General features: G+C 40.7%; 1 protein-coding gene across 2 annotated transcripts; it reads left to right on the top strand.

Moving 5' to 3' along the window:
- Positions 1 to 1,493: 1,493 nt before the first annotated feature.
- On the top strand, positions 1,494 to 7,730 carry LOC116714356 (kelch-like protein 38). 2 transcript variants are annotated; one of them, XM_032554879.1, is made up of 5 exons: positions 1,494 to 1,926; positions 3,402 to 4,622; positions 4,713 to 4,854; positions 4,953 to 5,058; positions 6,784 to 7,073. In XM_032554879.1, exons 2-5 carry the CDS (start codon positions 3,403 to 3,405, stop codon positions 7,071 to 7,073), a joined length of 1,758 nt encoding a protein of 585 aa, XP_032410770.1. In that variant the 5' UTR covers positions 1,494 to 1,926; position 3,402. The 2 variants fall into 2 exon arrangements, with proteins under 2 accessions (XP_032410770.1, XP_032410778.1); XM_032554887.1 differs by lacking the exon at positions 1,494 to 1,926 and having other exon boundaries at positions 3,403 to 4,622; positions 6,784 to 7,730.
- The last annotated feature ends 4,594 nt before the right edge of the window (positions 7,731 to 12,324 follow it).

Genomic DNA, 12,324 nt, shown 5'->3' on the forward strand with positions numbered 1-12,324 from the left:
GCACTCGCACACAAATCAGTGAGACTTAACCCCCTTGTGTATTCCTTCTATTAAATCAGGAGAAGATAATCATTTGGTGATATCAGGGACGCAACAATGGTAGTGGGCGGCAACAGTATTTTTGATCTTTTCTCTCTTTTTTTTCTTTTTCTTTTTGCTCCTGTATGGGAAAAAGAAAAGCTTTGCAGCAGCGTCGACTTTTAATATAACTTGTTGCCTGCAGGCAGACATTAATGAGTCCTTTTTGTCAAGGTGAAGGAACAGAGACAGCAGGCAATATGCCCAAGCTTAAAAGGATGCAATCACAGAAGTGAATGGGCGTAATGTGTGGGTGATGAGTTGAGACTGCTTTGCGTTCAAAGCAAAGACGCTAAGCTTTTTCTCTCTCTCTCTCTCTCTCTACAAAACAAGATCTGTGACACAGCTGAAACACGCTTATTTGTTGGGAGTCTCAAAGTAAAAGCTAACCAGCAGCGTCCGCAATAAATCTATTGTTTGATTGCTGACGATAAAAGCAAATCAAACTTTCGAAGCAGTTTTGCTCTCAGGTTGTTCTTGGCATTGGTTTTTGACGGCGCAGCCACTAGATGGCGCTGTTTAGTTGCTGCTGTGTTTGAGAAAGTTTTCCTGGCTGCAATGCCAGGATTGTCATCACTTGTCATCTATTGGCCGGCTAATATTTAACCTTAACTTTAGGGCGCTTGCTTTTGCATCAGACGCAGCACGCAAACTGTATCGTTTTGAGACTAAGCCGCGGATTCACACGCTGAATAAAAACCTGTGCCCACGTGTAGCTCAAGCAGCGTATTGTGTCTGATTTGCCATGCTCGGTACAAAAGCTCTGGTACAAGGAAAACACGGCTTATCTGTAAAACTCGATGGCTGAAAGCGCTTTTTTTTTATTGTTTGTTTTTGTTGCTTTTCTTTTCTCTGCCCACATTTTCAGGAACACGCTTTGATTCCTCTCCAGCTGTAAAGGGGAACGAGCAGACAATCCCATTGCCACCCTGTGTGGACGTCCTCCACAAAAGCCTGAGCAGATCGGGGCCTTTTTCTACCTCAGGGAGGGGGGGAAACACAAAACAAACGGGGATGGAAATTAGTTTTAAAAAAAAAAAGCGCAGCCGAAGGGAAAAGTGAGCATCTTTTTGCTAAATAAGAATTCTCATGAACACCATCTGTAAAAAAGTGAAGCCAGACCCTTCTTTTTTTTTTCCTCAGCTTGACTCCCAAACATCCCAAATCCCAATGAACCTGAAGCGACTTGTTTGTAAATCAGAGCAAGAATATTTTGTCCCTTCTTGTTGAATGCCAGGCTCCTAATTTCTCTGTTTATGTTGCTTCGACTGTAACATAATCTTGTTTTTTTTTATATACCCCTGTGAGCTGCTGCAGCCAGTCTGGCAGAGCGAGCAGACAGCAAAAAAAAAGAAGAGTGTTATAAAGTATCAGCGCTGCTCCTACTGATACAGTCATGTACCATGACAGAGATACAGACGACAGAAAGGCAAGCTATATAGGTGAAAGGGGAGATCATGTCAACTTCACACAGACATTGAGGAGGAAGGTTAGAAAGAAAGACGTTTAGGTGATGGAGTCAGTCGGATTCTCAGAAAGTTCTCTTCCATGTCACATGCGAGTCTGCGGCGCTGTTTTCCAAAGAGAGCGGCTCTATTTTTAGGGGCAGGATTGCACGCAGGCCTCGCGGAAAGAGACCATAACAACAAACAGTGTGCAGCACTCTGCCTGCAAAGAGAGAGAAGCACATGCAAGTCGCACAGCGTCACCACAACAACGAGGAAAAGAAAGTACAGCAGAATGCCAAGATGTCTTTTTTTTTTTTTTTTTTTTTTTTAATCTGACCTTGTTTTAAAGAGGGCACCCTCTGCAGAAAACAACCAAGACAACAAAAATACGAGCAGACAGGTAAGAGATGTTTGGGAGGATGGTTTTATGATCAGGAATGTGGCATTTCATGTGTTGTATAGAGACACTGAATAGTTTTTTTCCAGACAAAGTGTAGTACTGATGAATTGCATTTTTATTATTTTTTACTTTTTTGCATAAAAAAACACATTCCTGCATTTTAATAAAGCATAAAATGAAAAAGGCAAAGACATTCTGAAACACACCAGTGACAGTGTTTAAGCCAGAAATCCGGATGAGTAACTCAGTCTGATCAGATATGCACAGCCACTTTAAAAAAAAAAAAAAAAAAAAAAAAAAAAAAAAATATATATATATATATATATATATATACTGTATATCTTAAAGCAGAAGTGCTGAAAGTGCCTGTAAAAACAAATTACAAGACTGCAAGTGTTTTGCACAAGCTCAGCGGTGTTCAAGCTGTGGTTAAAGCACCACAGGTGGGACTTAGGTTATTTGGTAGCTGAAATTTAAATGCTACATTATCTTAGCAGAGCTTAAAAGCACCAACAGTCAAAATACTGATTTGATTAAGCAAATCAGTATTTGCCTCAGCAGAAACTAGTCAAGAGAGAAGTGCAGTGGAGAACAGGAACTCCATGTAAACTAAAGCAGACCAGTAACAAGTGCTGTTCATGTTCAATGTGCTTTTGAAGATTAAATATTGGAAATGAGAATGACATTTAGGTCATGTTACAAATCAAAGTCAGAAAAACATTAGAATTTGCTCATTTATGCATTAAGTAGCCATGCTAGTTCATGTTAGCAATACAAGCTAATAACCAAGAATTTTCTTCTTTACTTACTTTTTAAATTGCTTTGGCAACATGTTCAACACAAGTGGGTGTGAAAAAGGAGAACTCTTCTGAAGGGCAAATAAACCGTTTCGGAAAGCAGCCATCTTGGACTTTTAAGGTTGATTAGAAACCTCTGGCTTTCCCACATTTTGTTAATTACTACAATTTGAAACTTGAAAATGAGTGAACTGGTTAAACTCAATTCCTCACACAAAACCATTTAGCTCTTGTTGGTTTACAGCAGCTTTAAAAGTCCCGTCAGAAAGGGGGTGCTTGAGAAACTTGGTAATTCCTACTGTGGAACTTGTCATAAAAAATTTGAAAACCACTGTATTTGACATTTGCGATGAAGATACAAGGAATCCAATAAATCCAGGTGACTGTCCAGAATGCTGGTTAGTTTCGGAAACAGGCAGTGAAAAATGAAGGGATGCTAGCGTGTTTCTAAGAATGAAGTCCTATTCAGTTTGTTAAAATTATTGTAATTTTTCTCTATTATTTATGAATTATTTAATGTCATCTGCAACAATAGGAAAAACAAAATCTTTACCATCAAACTTTATCATTTAAGCTCTGAAATGCTGAGCAATACCTCAGAACAGGCGTATGAAACCATAAGGGCGGAACAACACATACAAACATGAAACCAAATGGGTTGGCATGATCTGTTCTCAGCATGGATCCACCTGGTGCTGAGGTCCTTCACTACAGTGATGAGGAACAGTCCTCCACTCTGCTTCTGCAGCTGCACAAACTGAGGGCGGAGAACATCCTGACAGACGTCATCCTGTGTGCTGGTCACACTGAAATCCCCTGCCACCGTAACGTCCTGGCGTCCAGCAGCGCCTACTTCCGAGCCATGTTCTGCAACGACTTCATGGAGACGCGACAAACCAAGGTTGATATGAAAGGAGTTGGACCTGTCATTCTGACCAGTATTGTGGACTATGTTTACACAGGACTCATTAGCATCAGCCTGGATAATGTGCTTCATCTAATGCAGGCGGCGTCCATGCTGCAATTTGGCCGTCTTTTTGAGGCCTGCTCCTGTTTCCTTCAGTCACAGCTGAGACCGGACAACTGTTTGAGCATGTTCAGACTCTCAGATGTGATGAACTGTGACAGTCTGAGAAAAAAAGCAAAAGAGATGGCCATGGAGAGCTTTACTGACGTGTCCTCGTCTGAGGACCTGTGCGAGCTTTCTTTACAGGAACTAATGGGGTACCTGGAGGATGACAGCCTTTGCGCTCAGGAGGAGCAGGTTTTTGAGACACTTATTGGTTGGATCCGTCATGATCCCGTCTCCAGGCGTGGGACCATAAGCAGCCTTTTCAAAAAGGTCCGTCTTCGACATTTACACCCTACCTACCTCTTCCAGTTCATTGCAAACGACCCTCTGATCCAGTCCTCCACCCTCTGCACCGAGATCATTGAATCTGTAAGGCGTCTCATGTTTTCGATTGGCACAAGAAGCATCAGGGACTTTGTGGTCGACTTTAAACCTCTCTGGGCTGCACCACAGCGCTGCAGCTATGATGACACCTTGGTGGTGGTTGGAGGAAGAAGGAATAATGAGCTGACTTCGAGGGAGGCGCTGGTTTTCGATGAGAAGAAGCAGAAGTGGCAGCGGCTCACCAAGCTGCCTGTACGTCTTTACAAAGCCTCCTACGTAGCCCTTCACAGCATACTGTACGTTCTGGGAGGCTTGACCACAAACACAAGCAGCAGCCAAGTCAGCCAGATGGTGTACACCCTCTCCCTCAAGACCAACCAGTGGAGGACAGCAGAGCCCATGCTGGAGCCTCGCTTTGCCCACCAGAGCGTTTTCTACCTGCACTTCATCTTCGTCCTGGGTGGGCTCGGGTCTGATAGACAGCTGACAGCCAGTGTTGAAAGGTGAGACCTTAGTCAAAGCCTTCTGGTGGTAATAAAAGTGAGGTGCAACAGTAAAAACATTCACAAACAATCTCCCAACATTGTTTTAAGGTACAACAGTATGTTCAACCAATGGGAAGCCGTGGCACCAATGCCAGAGACGGTGCTGTATCCTGCGGTCGCCGCTACCAACCAGAGAATCTACATGTTTGGAGGACAGGATGCCACACACAACCCTGTCAGAGTGATACAGGTGAACTCAGGGGACAAACTTCTCCTTGTTACTTTGATTTCTCCTTTTTTCCCCATTCATCCACTCATCTATTGTCTCTCCTCTCCCTCCAACCATAGGTATATCACATTGGCAGGAACATGTGGTGTACGATGGAGAACAGAACAGTGAAGAACGTGTCTGCTCCTGCTGTTGTTCTGGACGAAAAAATCTACATCATTGGCGGTAGGTAAATGGAGCAAATACTTTTTAAAACCAAAAACAGAAGATAGAACTATACTTTGGAAAACATGGTTTACAAAAATAGTAAGGCTTCTGTGGTTAGATTGATAAATGTTTGAAAAACGTCAAACATTGCTAAAGTCGACAGCAACCTTTGGTCTGGGAGCGTTAGCAGGGAGCTGTCAGCAGGGGACCTTCTGGGTCAATAAGGCGACGATGTATTCAGAGGCCAGGCCATTTAAAGCTTTGAAGGTGAGAGAGAAGATTTAGAAATCGATTCAGAATCTATCAAGCAACCAGTGAAGGGAGGAGAGCAAGTACAGCTTTCATGTCCTTTAGACCTGTAATGAGTTTAGCTGCAGCAGGTTTAGGCAGCTTGGAGAGAGGGGAAGCAGCTTTGACTAATACCTGAGTAAACCGCATTTCAGACTTTAAGGTGAAGGGAGACGCAACTGTAAAGTTGAAGGAAATGACCCAATATTTGAGGCTGCCAAGGTGGAACCAACAAGGCCGAGTGACGGCTTTAAATTAGGAATCAAACTTAAGCTTAGGATCAAATATGACTGTTTGATTCATAGCAGCATGAGCAACTTTAACTAACAGACGATATTTGATAGAATAGCATTGAAATAATTAGGTGGGACAACCAAAAATCACATTGACTAAATTTAGGAAAATTTTGGGCCAGTTTAGAATGTAATGGCAAGAAGACAAACTGCAGCTTTTATTTCATGGGCATCCAAGTATCATCTGCGTGAATGGTGCACCATCTAAATACTAACAAAAGGAATCATGTAATGGAGAAAAGAATTGGCCCAAAAACTGGTCCCTGAGGGACACCAGAACTCAAGTCAGCTACCATCCATCCATCCATCCATCCATCCATCCATCCATCCATCCATCCATCCATCCATCCATCCATCCATCCATCCATCCAACCATCCAACCATCCAACCATCCATCCATTTTCTAAAACCCTTGTCCCTAGTGGAGTCAGGAGGGGTGCTGGTGCCTGTCTCCAGCAAACGTTTTGAGCGAGAGGCGGGTTCACCCTGGACAGGTCGCCAGTCTGTCGCAGCAATTCAGCCACTAATGTATGGTTAAAATGAAGAAACCCAAAACTGTGTAAAGTGATGTAAATCAATAGGTGAGTCCTCGATACCATTCCACAGCTGTAGAAACAACAACACTAGAGTTGTAACTGAACGAATCGAAACTGATGCACCAGCACCAAATAATGGACACTGCACTTTACAGAGTTCAATAACGAGAAAAAAGTGCAATTAAATCCAAAATTACTCAGAACCCTAATAGATTTAGATTTGAATTAACCTATTAATTATACCAATGAAAAAATCTCTAAAGAACCTTCTTACGAAGTTTTCTGGCATTTCGCAAATAGAAATAATTCCAGTAATTTGAACTGTCCTAAATCAAGAAAAGTGTGGTCGGGTTTAACTTCCGGCAATGAGAAAAAAAAAACAAAAAAACTTGTATGTGTCCTTTTATTCTGTGTATGTAAGTATTTGCTTTCACCTGAAATTGTAGATGCTTATAGTTATTTCTGAAATATGTTTGCCCGTTTAAAAACGATCTCTTGGGGTTCAGCATACGAAGGTAAACATATTACGCGCACGTTTGGTTTTAAATGCCTCTGTGGATTGCGACACCGTCCTGGAGCGCCTCGTGCTGCACCTCTCTCTCATATTAATGCCTCTGCTGTCACAGGATACACCAGGCGAGTGATGGCCTACGACACCGAGGCCAACAGGTTCTCTAAGTGTGCCAGCCTGAAGGAGCGGAGGATGCACCACGCTGCCACCGGCCTCAACAACAAGCTCTACGTAACAGGCGGACGCTACGTCAGCGGCCATGACGCCGTAGAGGACACGGACACTTTCGAGTGCTTTGACCCAAAGACAGACACTTGGACATGTAAAGGGAGGTTGCCCTTTAAACTGTTTGACCACGGCTGCCTGACTCTGACATGCGTCACGCAGAATTGGAAGAAATCATAATGAAGGCAGAAGACTTTTTCAATTTTTTGAGTAGTAAGATATGCTTATTAAATTGATTTAAAGCGCGTTTATTGAAAAAAAAAAAGACCAACGCACCCTTTTTTTTTAAAAAAAGAAAAAAGTCTGGCATCTCTTTGCGAGAGGTTTCTTTTCAACAACTGCACCTTTAAAAGAGAAGTGATCCGCTGTTCTTAACCTGTATAACTTCACAAAGGGTGAAAGTGCTATTTTCAGCACCTCTGAATCATGAAATTTTTGTTTGAATCCCAGAGGCTCTTTGGTTTCAGCTCTCAGGTCCCTCTGACTGCAGCACATGTGTCTGGCAAAGATTATCCCAGCCTTTAATGAAGGCGGAAAATCAAATGACTGCGATAAGATTTTTAACGTTTCTTTTATGAAACGCTACGAATAACAAAAATTTAAGTCAGTCTTTGTTCAACAGAGGCTTTCAATCTAGGCCCTTTGATTTTTGATGGATGGATGGATTTGATTTAGCATCATTTCTTTCCCATTTGAAAGCTGTTTTTATGGAAATTTTCTGAGTTTTTTTTAATTTTGTTTTGTTTTTAGCTTTGAAATAATAAAATTTGATTCCAAACATGCAACTTCTCTTTATGTCTCGGCGTCTCACAGAGAAATACAGTGACTTGAAAAAGATTCTCAGCAGTAAGTGTCTGTTTGATCCTCTGCTTCACGCTCAATGCACATGTATCCATGTTCTGTCCCTCCCCACAAGTAAAGAATTCAAAAAGTTAAACAAAAACGATTTCTCTCTGATACGCGTTCAGCATCAGGATTTGTAAGTGCTGACTTCACAGAATCTGCAACAAATATCTAATATAAATTACACCGCACCGCAAAGGCACAATTAGCAACATGTGGTGTTCATCCCCATAATTAAGCATCAATCAGTCAATCAGTTTATTCACTCAATTTATCAAATTTAATCAGTAATTAATTCACAAACATATTCCCTTACAACTCAACAGATGTATTGTCACAAGTAGTTATTTATATTTTAACTAAATCATATTTAAATTTCCATGTTGTGTCTTAGAGAAGCACTTTCTGATCTATATCTGGGGCTGTACTTCCTCTTCACATCCACACACTGTTTTATGTCGGTCATCTCTAACAAAATGCATTGACGTTCGTAGCTCTTATGAGAAAAACGTGAGAAGGTTTGATCTCTGTGCGCACTTAAAGCTGAAAAACGTAAATACGAACATATTAGATTAAAGCCTCTGTCAAACCACAACTCACGACGTGTTTCTGCGACGTGCTTTCAGGAAGGTGAGGCCAGACCGCAGTCTGTGGAAGGGCCAGCAAGGGTGGGGAGGAGAGCAAGGCTGGAAAAACTACAGGTGATCTGACGTTATTTTGAGTAACAAACAAGGAGGCAAATGTTACACCATGTGAATCATGTGGCTCTGATGGTGAGCTGGCAGATGTCAGAGAGAGAGCAGAGACAGAGAGAAACCGATGAGCCGTGTTTCACAACAGAGAATCTGAGCGAGTGATGAAACTCAGCCACAAGACGCAGCAACAGGTGTATGTTTGAGCAATCGTGTGTGCGTGTGCGTGTGTGTGTGTGTGTGTTTGTTCCTGTGATTAAGGTTCTTAGCGGGTCGGGCAGGACCGACCAGCTGTTGTGTCTTATCAAAACAAAAACAGAGATAGTGGAAATGGGAGCCAAAGTGATATTAGAAACAACCTCCCAGAATAAAGTTCATACACTCCTGCAACAGGGTCTAAATGTTTATCGCTGATTCTACATTACATATTTTAACAGGCTGTAGGTCAGGGGTGTCAAACTCATTTTCGTTTTGGACCACATCTAGAAAGAGTTGTGGTAAAGAGTTTTTGTTTTGTCAAAAATATTAATAAATGTCTGTCTCTGCATTTGATAAGAACCTCTTGAAATTAAATAATGTTAAACGTCCTTTGATCTTGATCTAATTTGGCAGAATACGGATAAAACTACTGATTTGACTAATGAAATAACACTTAAGCACACAAATGTAATGCTAAAAGTTTTGTTTCTAGTGTCTAGAGAGCCACGTAAGAAACATCTGGTGGGCCAGATTTGGCCCACGGGCCTTGAGTTTGGCACATGTGCTGAAGGAAGATCTCAACTAAAATGTTTTTAACAGCAACAAAGTCATAAATACCACGGTGAAAATATTCCAATTATTAGTTTGAGTTAAGAATAGCTGGTGCTGAAGAAAGTAAACAGTGTTTCCAATTTTCAAAGATCTTCTGACACAATGTTTTCAAAATATAAACAAAAATAAAAAAAAGATAATTAAAGCCACAAAACCTGATTTTGTAATGGTGCGGCAACAAAATCCAAAGTATTTTATGGCAAAAATTCCACATTTCAGTTCTGGACACAAGAGGAGTGGAAAACACATTGCTGTGAATGAACCATCCTCACCTGTAACACATGGTGTTGGCAGCATTAGGCTGTGGGCTGCTTCTCTTCAGAAAGAACAAGGAAGTTAGTCAGACTTGATAGGAAGAAAAATAGACTCCAATAGAAAACCTGTAAAAACCAATCAAAGCCCAAAACTGAATCCAAATGAGAATTTGTGGTAAAACTGGACAATTTATGTTTACACTCAGTCTGATCTGAAGCTATTTAGATGTGTAAAGTTTTGCTTTAGCTTATTCTGAAATGCAGTTTTTTGCTAACAGATACTGCTACTTGTTCATGTTATTTGAAGTTGAATTAGGTTGTTTTTATGCAGCATGAAATCAAATTGTGCTCGTTATTCTCTAACCAAAAGATAAATAATCTCATGTTGGTCCACTTTGTAAGCTAAACAGGAACTATTCAGTCTCTGAGAACATAGCTTAGTCACCCACTGACCAGATACTTGCTGGGACTTTCCATAGCATCCTTTTTTTTTGAGCCTGTTCCATAAATAGAATTAAACTGTCCCTAGGAGCAGATGGCAGCGTATTATTTACTAAATGTTCTTCAAGTTCTCACTGTCATGCATTGTCAGCCTTAAAGTTCTCGTTTTTTTTTTCTTTACAAATATAACACCGTCTCAGTTAACCACAGAGGAAACTATCTCAGCCCTCTCCATCTGAAGTGTGAGTGCAATCATATATAGGCGGTGGACTGCATGGCCACATACAGAGCGTACAGCGATCTTTTTTGTTTTGTTGACTCCTTATGAATATTACAGCACTTCATGAAAGTATACACACCCCTTGGAAATTTCATCATTTAAATTATACCAATGTACTTAAGCAGGGATTTTGCGTGACACACCAACACTGAGTACAATATGCATTTGTACTCAGCCCTCCTGGTTCAGTTCTTTGTAGAACCAACTTTGTCCTCAGCCTCCTCAGAAGTTGCCTTGAAAGTTCATTAAAAGTGCCAACTTTGCATTAAAAGTGTCATTGTTTACTGAATGACACTTCATGACAACAGTCATAGACGATTCCTTCATGACACGTGTTATGTCATGTTTATGACAGTGTCATGTCAGTCTTATGCACACCCCGTCAAATAAAGTGTTACCAAATAATCTGCCAGTGGAACTAGCACTTTTTTTTAAAAGTCAGTATTAAGGAATTACTGATTTAAGACAAGCTCTGTGTTTTTGCAGTGCATCAACTCTGACCAGCTTCCTGCTAAACAGTAGCATCCCACAGCATGATGCCGCCACTCCCATCTGCCACAGTGGGGATGGTGTACGAAATTAACTGAAAGCTATCATTTTCTGCTCTTTTCACAGTGATGCACTCCTTTATGTCGGCCATCGCATAAAGTACCAACAAAAAAAAACATTGAATTTTATGTTAGCAAAGTGACAAAATGTGAACAAAAGTCAAACACGTCACTAATGAAGCCCTGCAGAAAAGGATGCAGCCACCAGTGCATTGTGTGCAGTAAAAAAAAAAACCCACATCAGCCACATGTGCTAAACTGGTCGCCCTCAAGAGACAGGACATAGCACAACTCACACGCAGAAGGTGAGCTAAAAATTGCCCGTTGCTTCTTGTAAAGGTTTATCTGATGTGCACAGTGGCTGACATGTTTTCGTGATCACAGAGTGTGCCAGGAGTTAAGGGGAAGAAGAAACATTTACTCGTCCACTAGCCTGTATTTCAGTGCCACATTTCCGCTATGCTAACATTCTTAGTTAAAAAAAAAAAAAATCACATCGTCCTTTGTGGCCTTTTGACCTGAATGAATGAATCAGCTCCATTTCTGATGTGCAGGATGACTTTGAGAAAGTAGCTGAAGATGAGGACAGCTAGACTGTATGCATTTCCCTTGATTGAGATAGTAAAGGCAAAGTTAATGTTTGTTAATAACACAAGATCGAATAACAGTGTAAATTAATCAACAAACACTTGGAATTATATAATTAAGTCTAACGACAGAGGTCAAAATCAATCAAGCAGCCCTAGACGGGGTTTTTTTCTGGATTATTGTTGAGAAAAAACTTCAAATATCACAAAAATAAAGTGTTGCTACTTTCTCAGCACTTAAGCAACTTCTGCATTCGGTCCTGTACATATGCACACAGTCATGCTCACTAAATTAAAATATGCGTTCCATTGAGGCTCATTTATCAGATTGAAAGTACTGTTTGAAAACTGACAACCTTGAAGCAGTCATTAAGCATACTTCTCATTAAGCTCTGTCATAAATAGCTCTATTAACAATGTTTTTGATTGGTCCGATGTAACATTCTAATTCTAAATATCTTGCTTTCATTAACTGTCAGCGGAAAATCATCCATACGAACACAGATAAAGGCTTCCGAACATGAATAATCTATATAATGTGTTTCACTTAGTGATAAAGTTCTTGAAGGAAATGGACTTCTCAATAATGTTCAAATTTATTGTATGTATTGTTAATGGGTGTGCTGGGACACATGAACATACCAACCCTCACACACACTCTCGTATTATGCGCCCAACACGGATACACGGGTGCAGGCACAACATAATTACATGCAGACACAGAAAGGGAACAATAAAAATATGCCAGGTAAATAAATAAATACACTAGAAACCCTTCACTCAATAAAAACACAATCTGCATTGCAACCAAATGCTCTGGAAGAATCTAAAGCACAAGTCAATCTATTTATAAACTCATGACTGACAAAGAGGACTGGCGGGCTTCACTGCCAGTTCACTGGATGTGTTTTCATACTAATATTTACACTCGTTTCCCCCTAACATGAATACATTATGTGTTATAAAAATGTAGTCA

Source organism: Xiphophorus hellerii, chromosome 3 (assembly GCF_003331165.1).
Source record: "Xiphophorus hellerii strain 12219 chromosome 3, Xiphophorus_hellerii-4.1, whole genome shotgun sequence".
Classification (NCBI taxonomy): domain Eukaryota; kingdom Metazoa; phylum Chordata; class Actinopteri; order Cyprinodontiformes; family Poeciliidae; genus Xiphophorus; species Xiphophorus hellerii.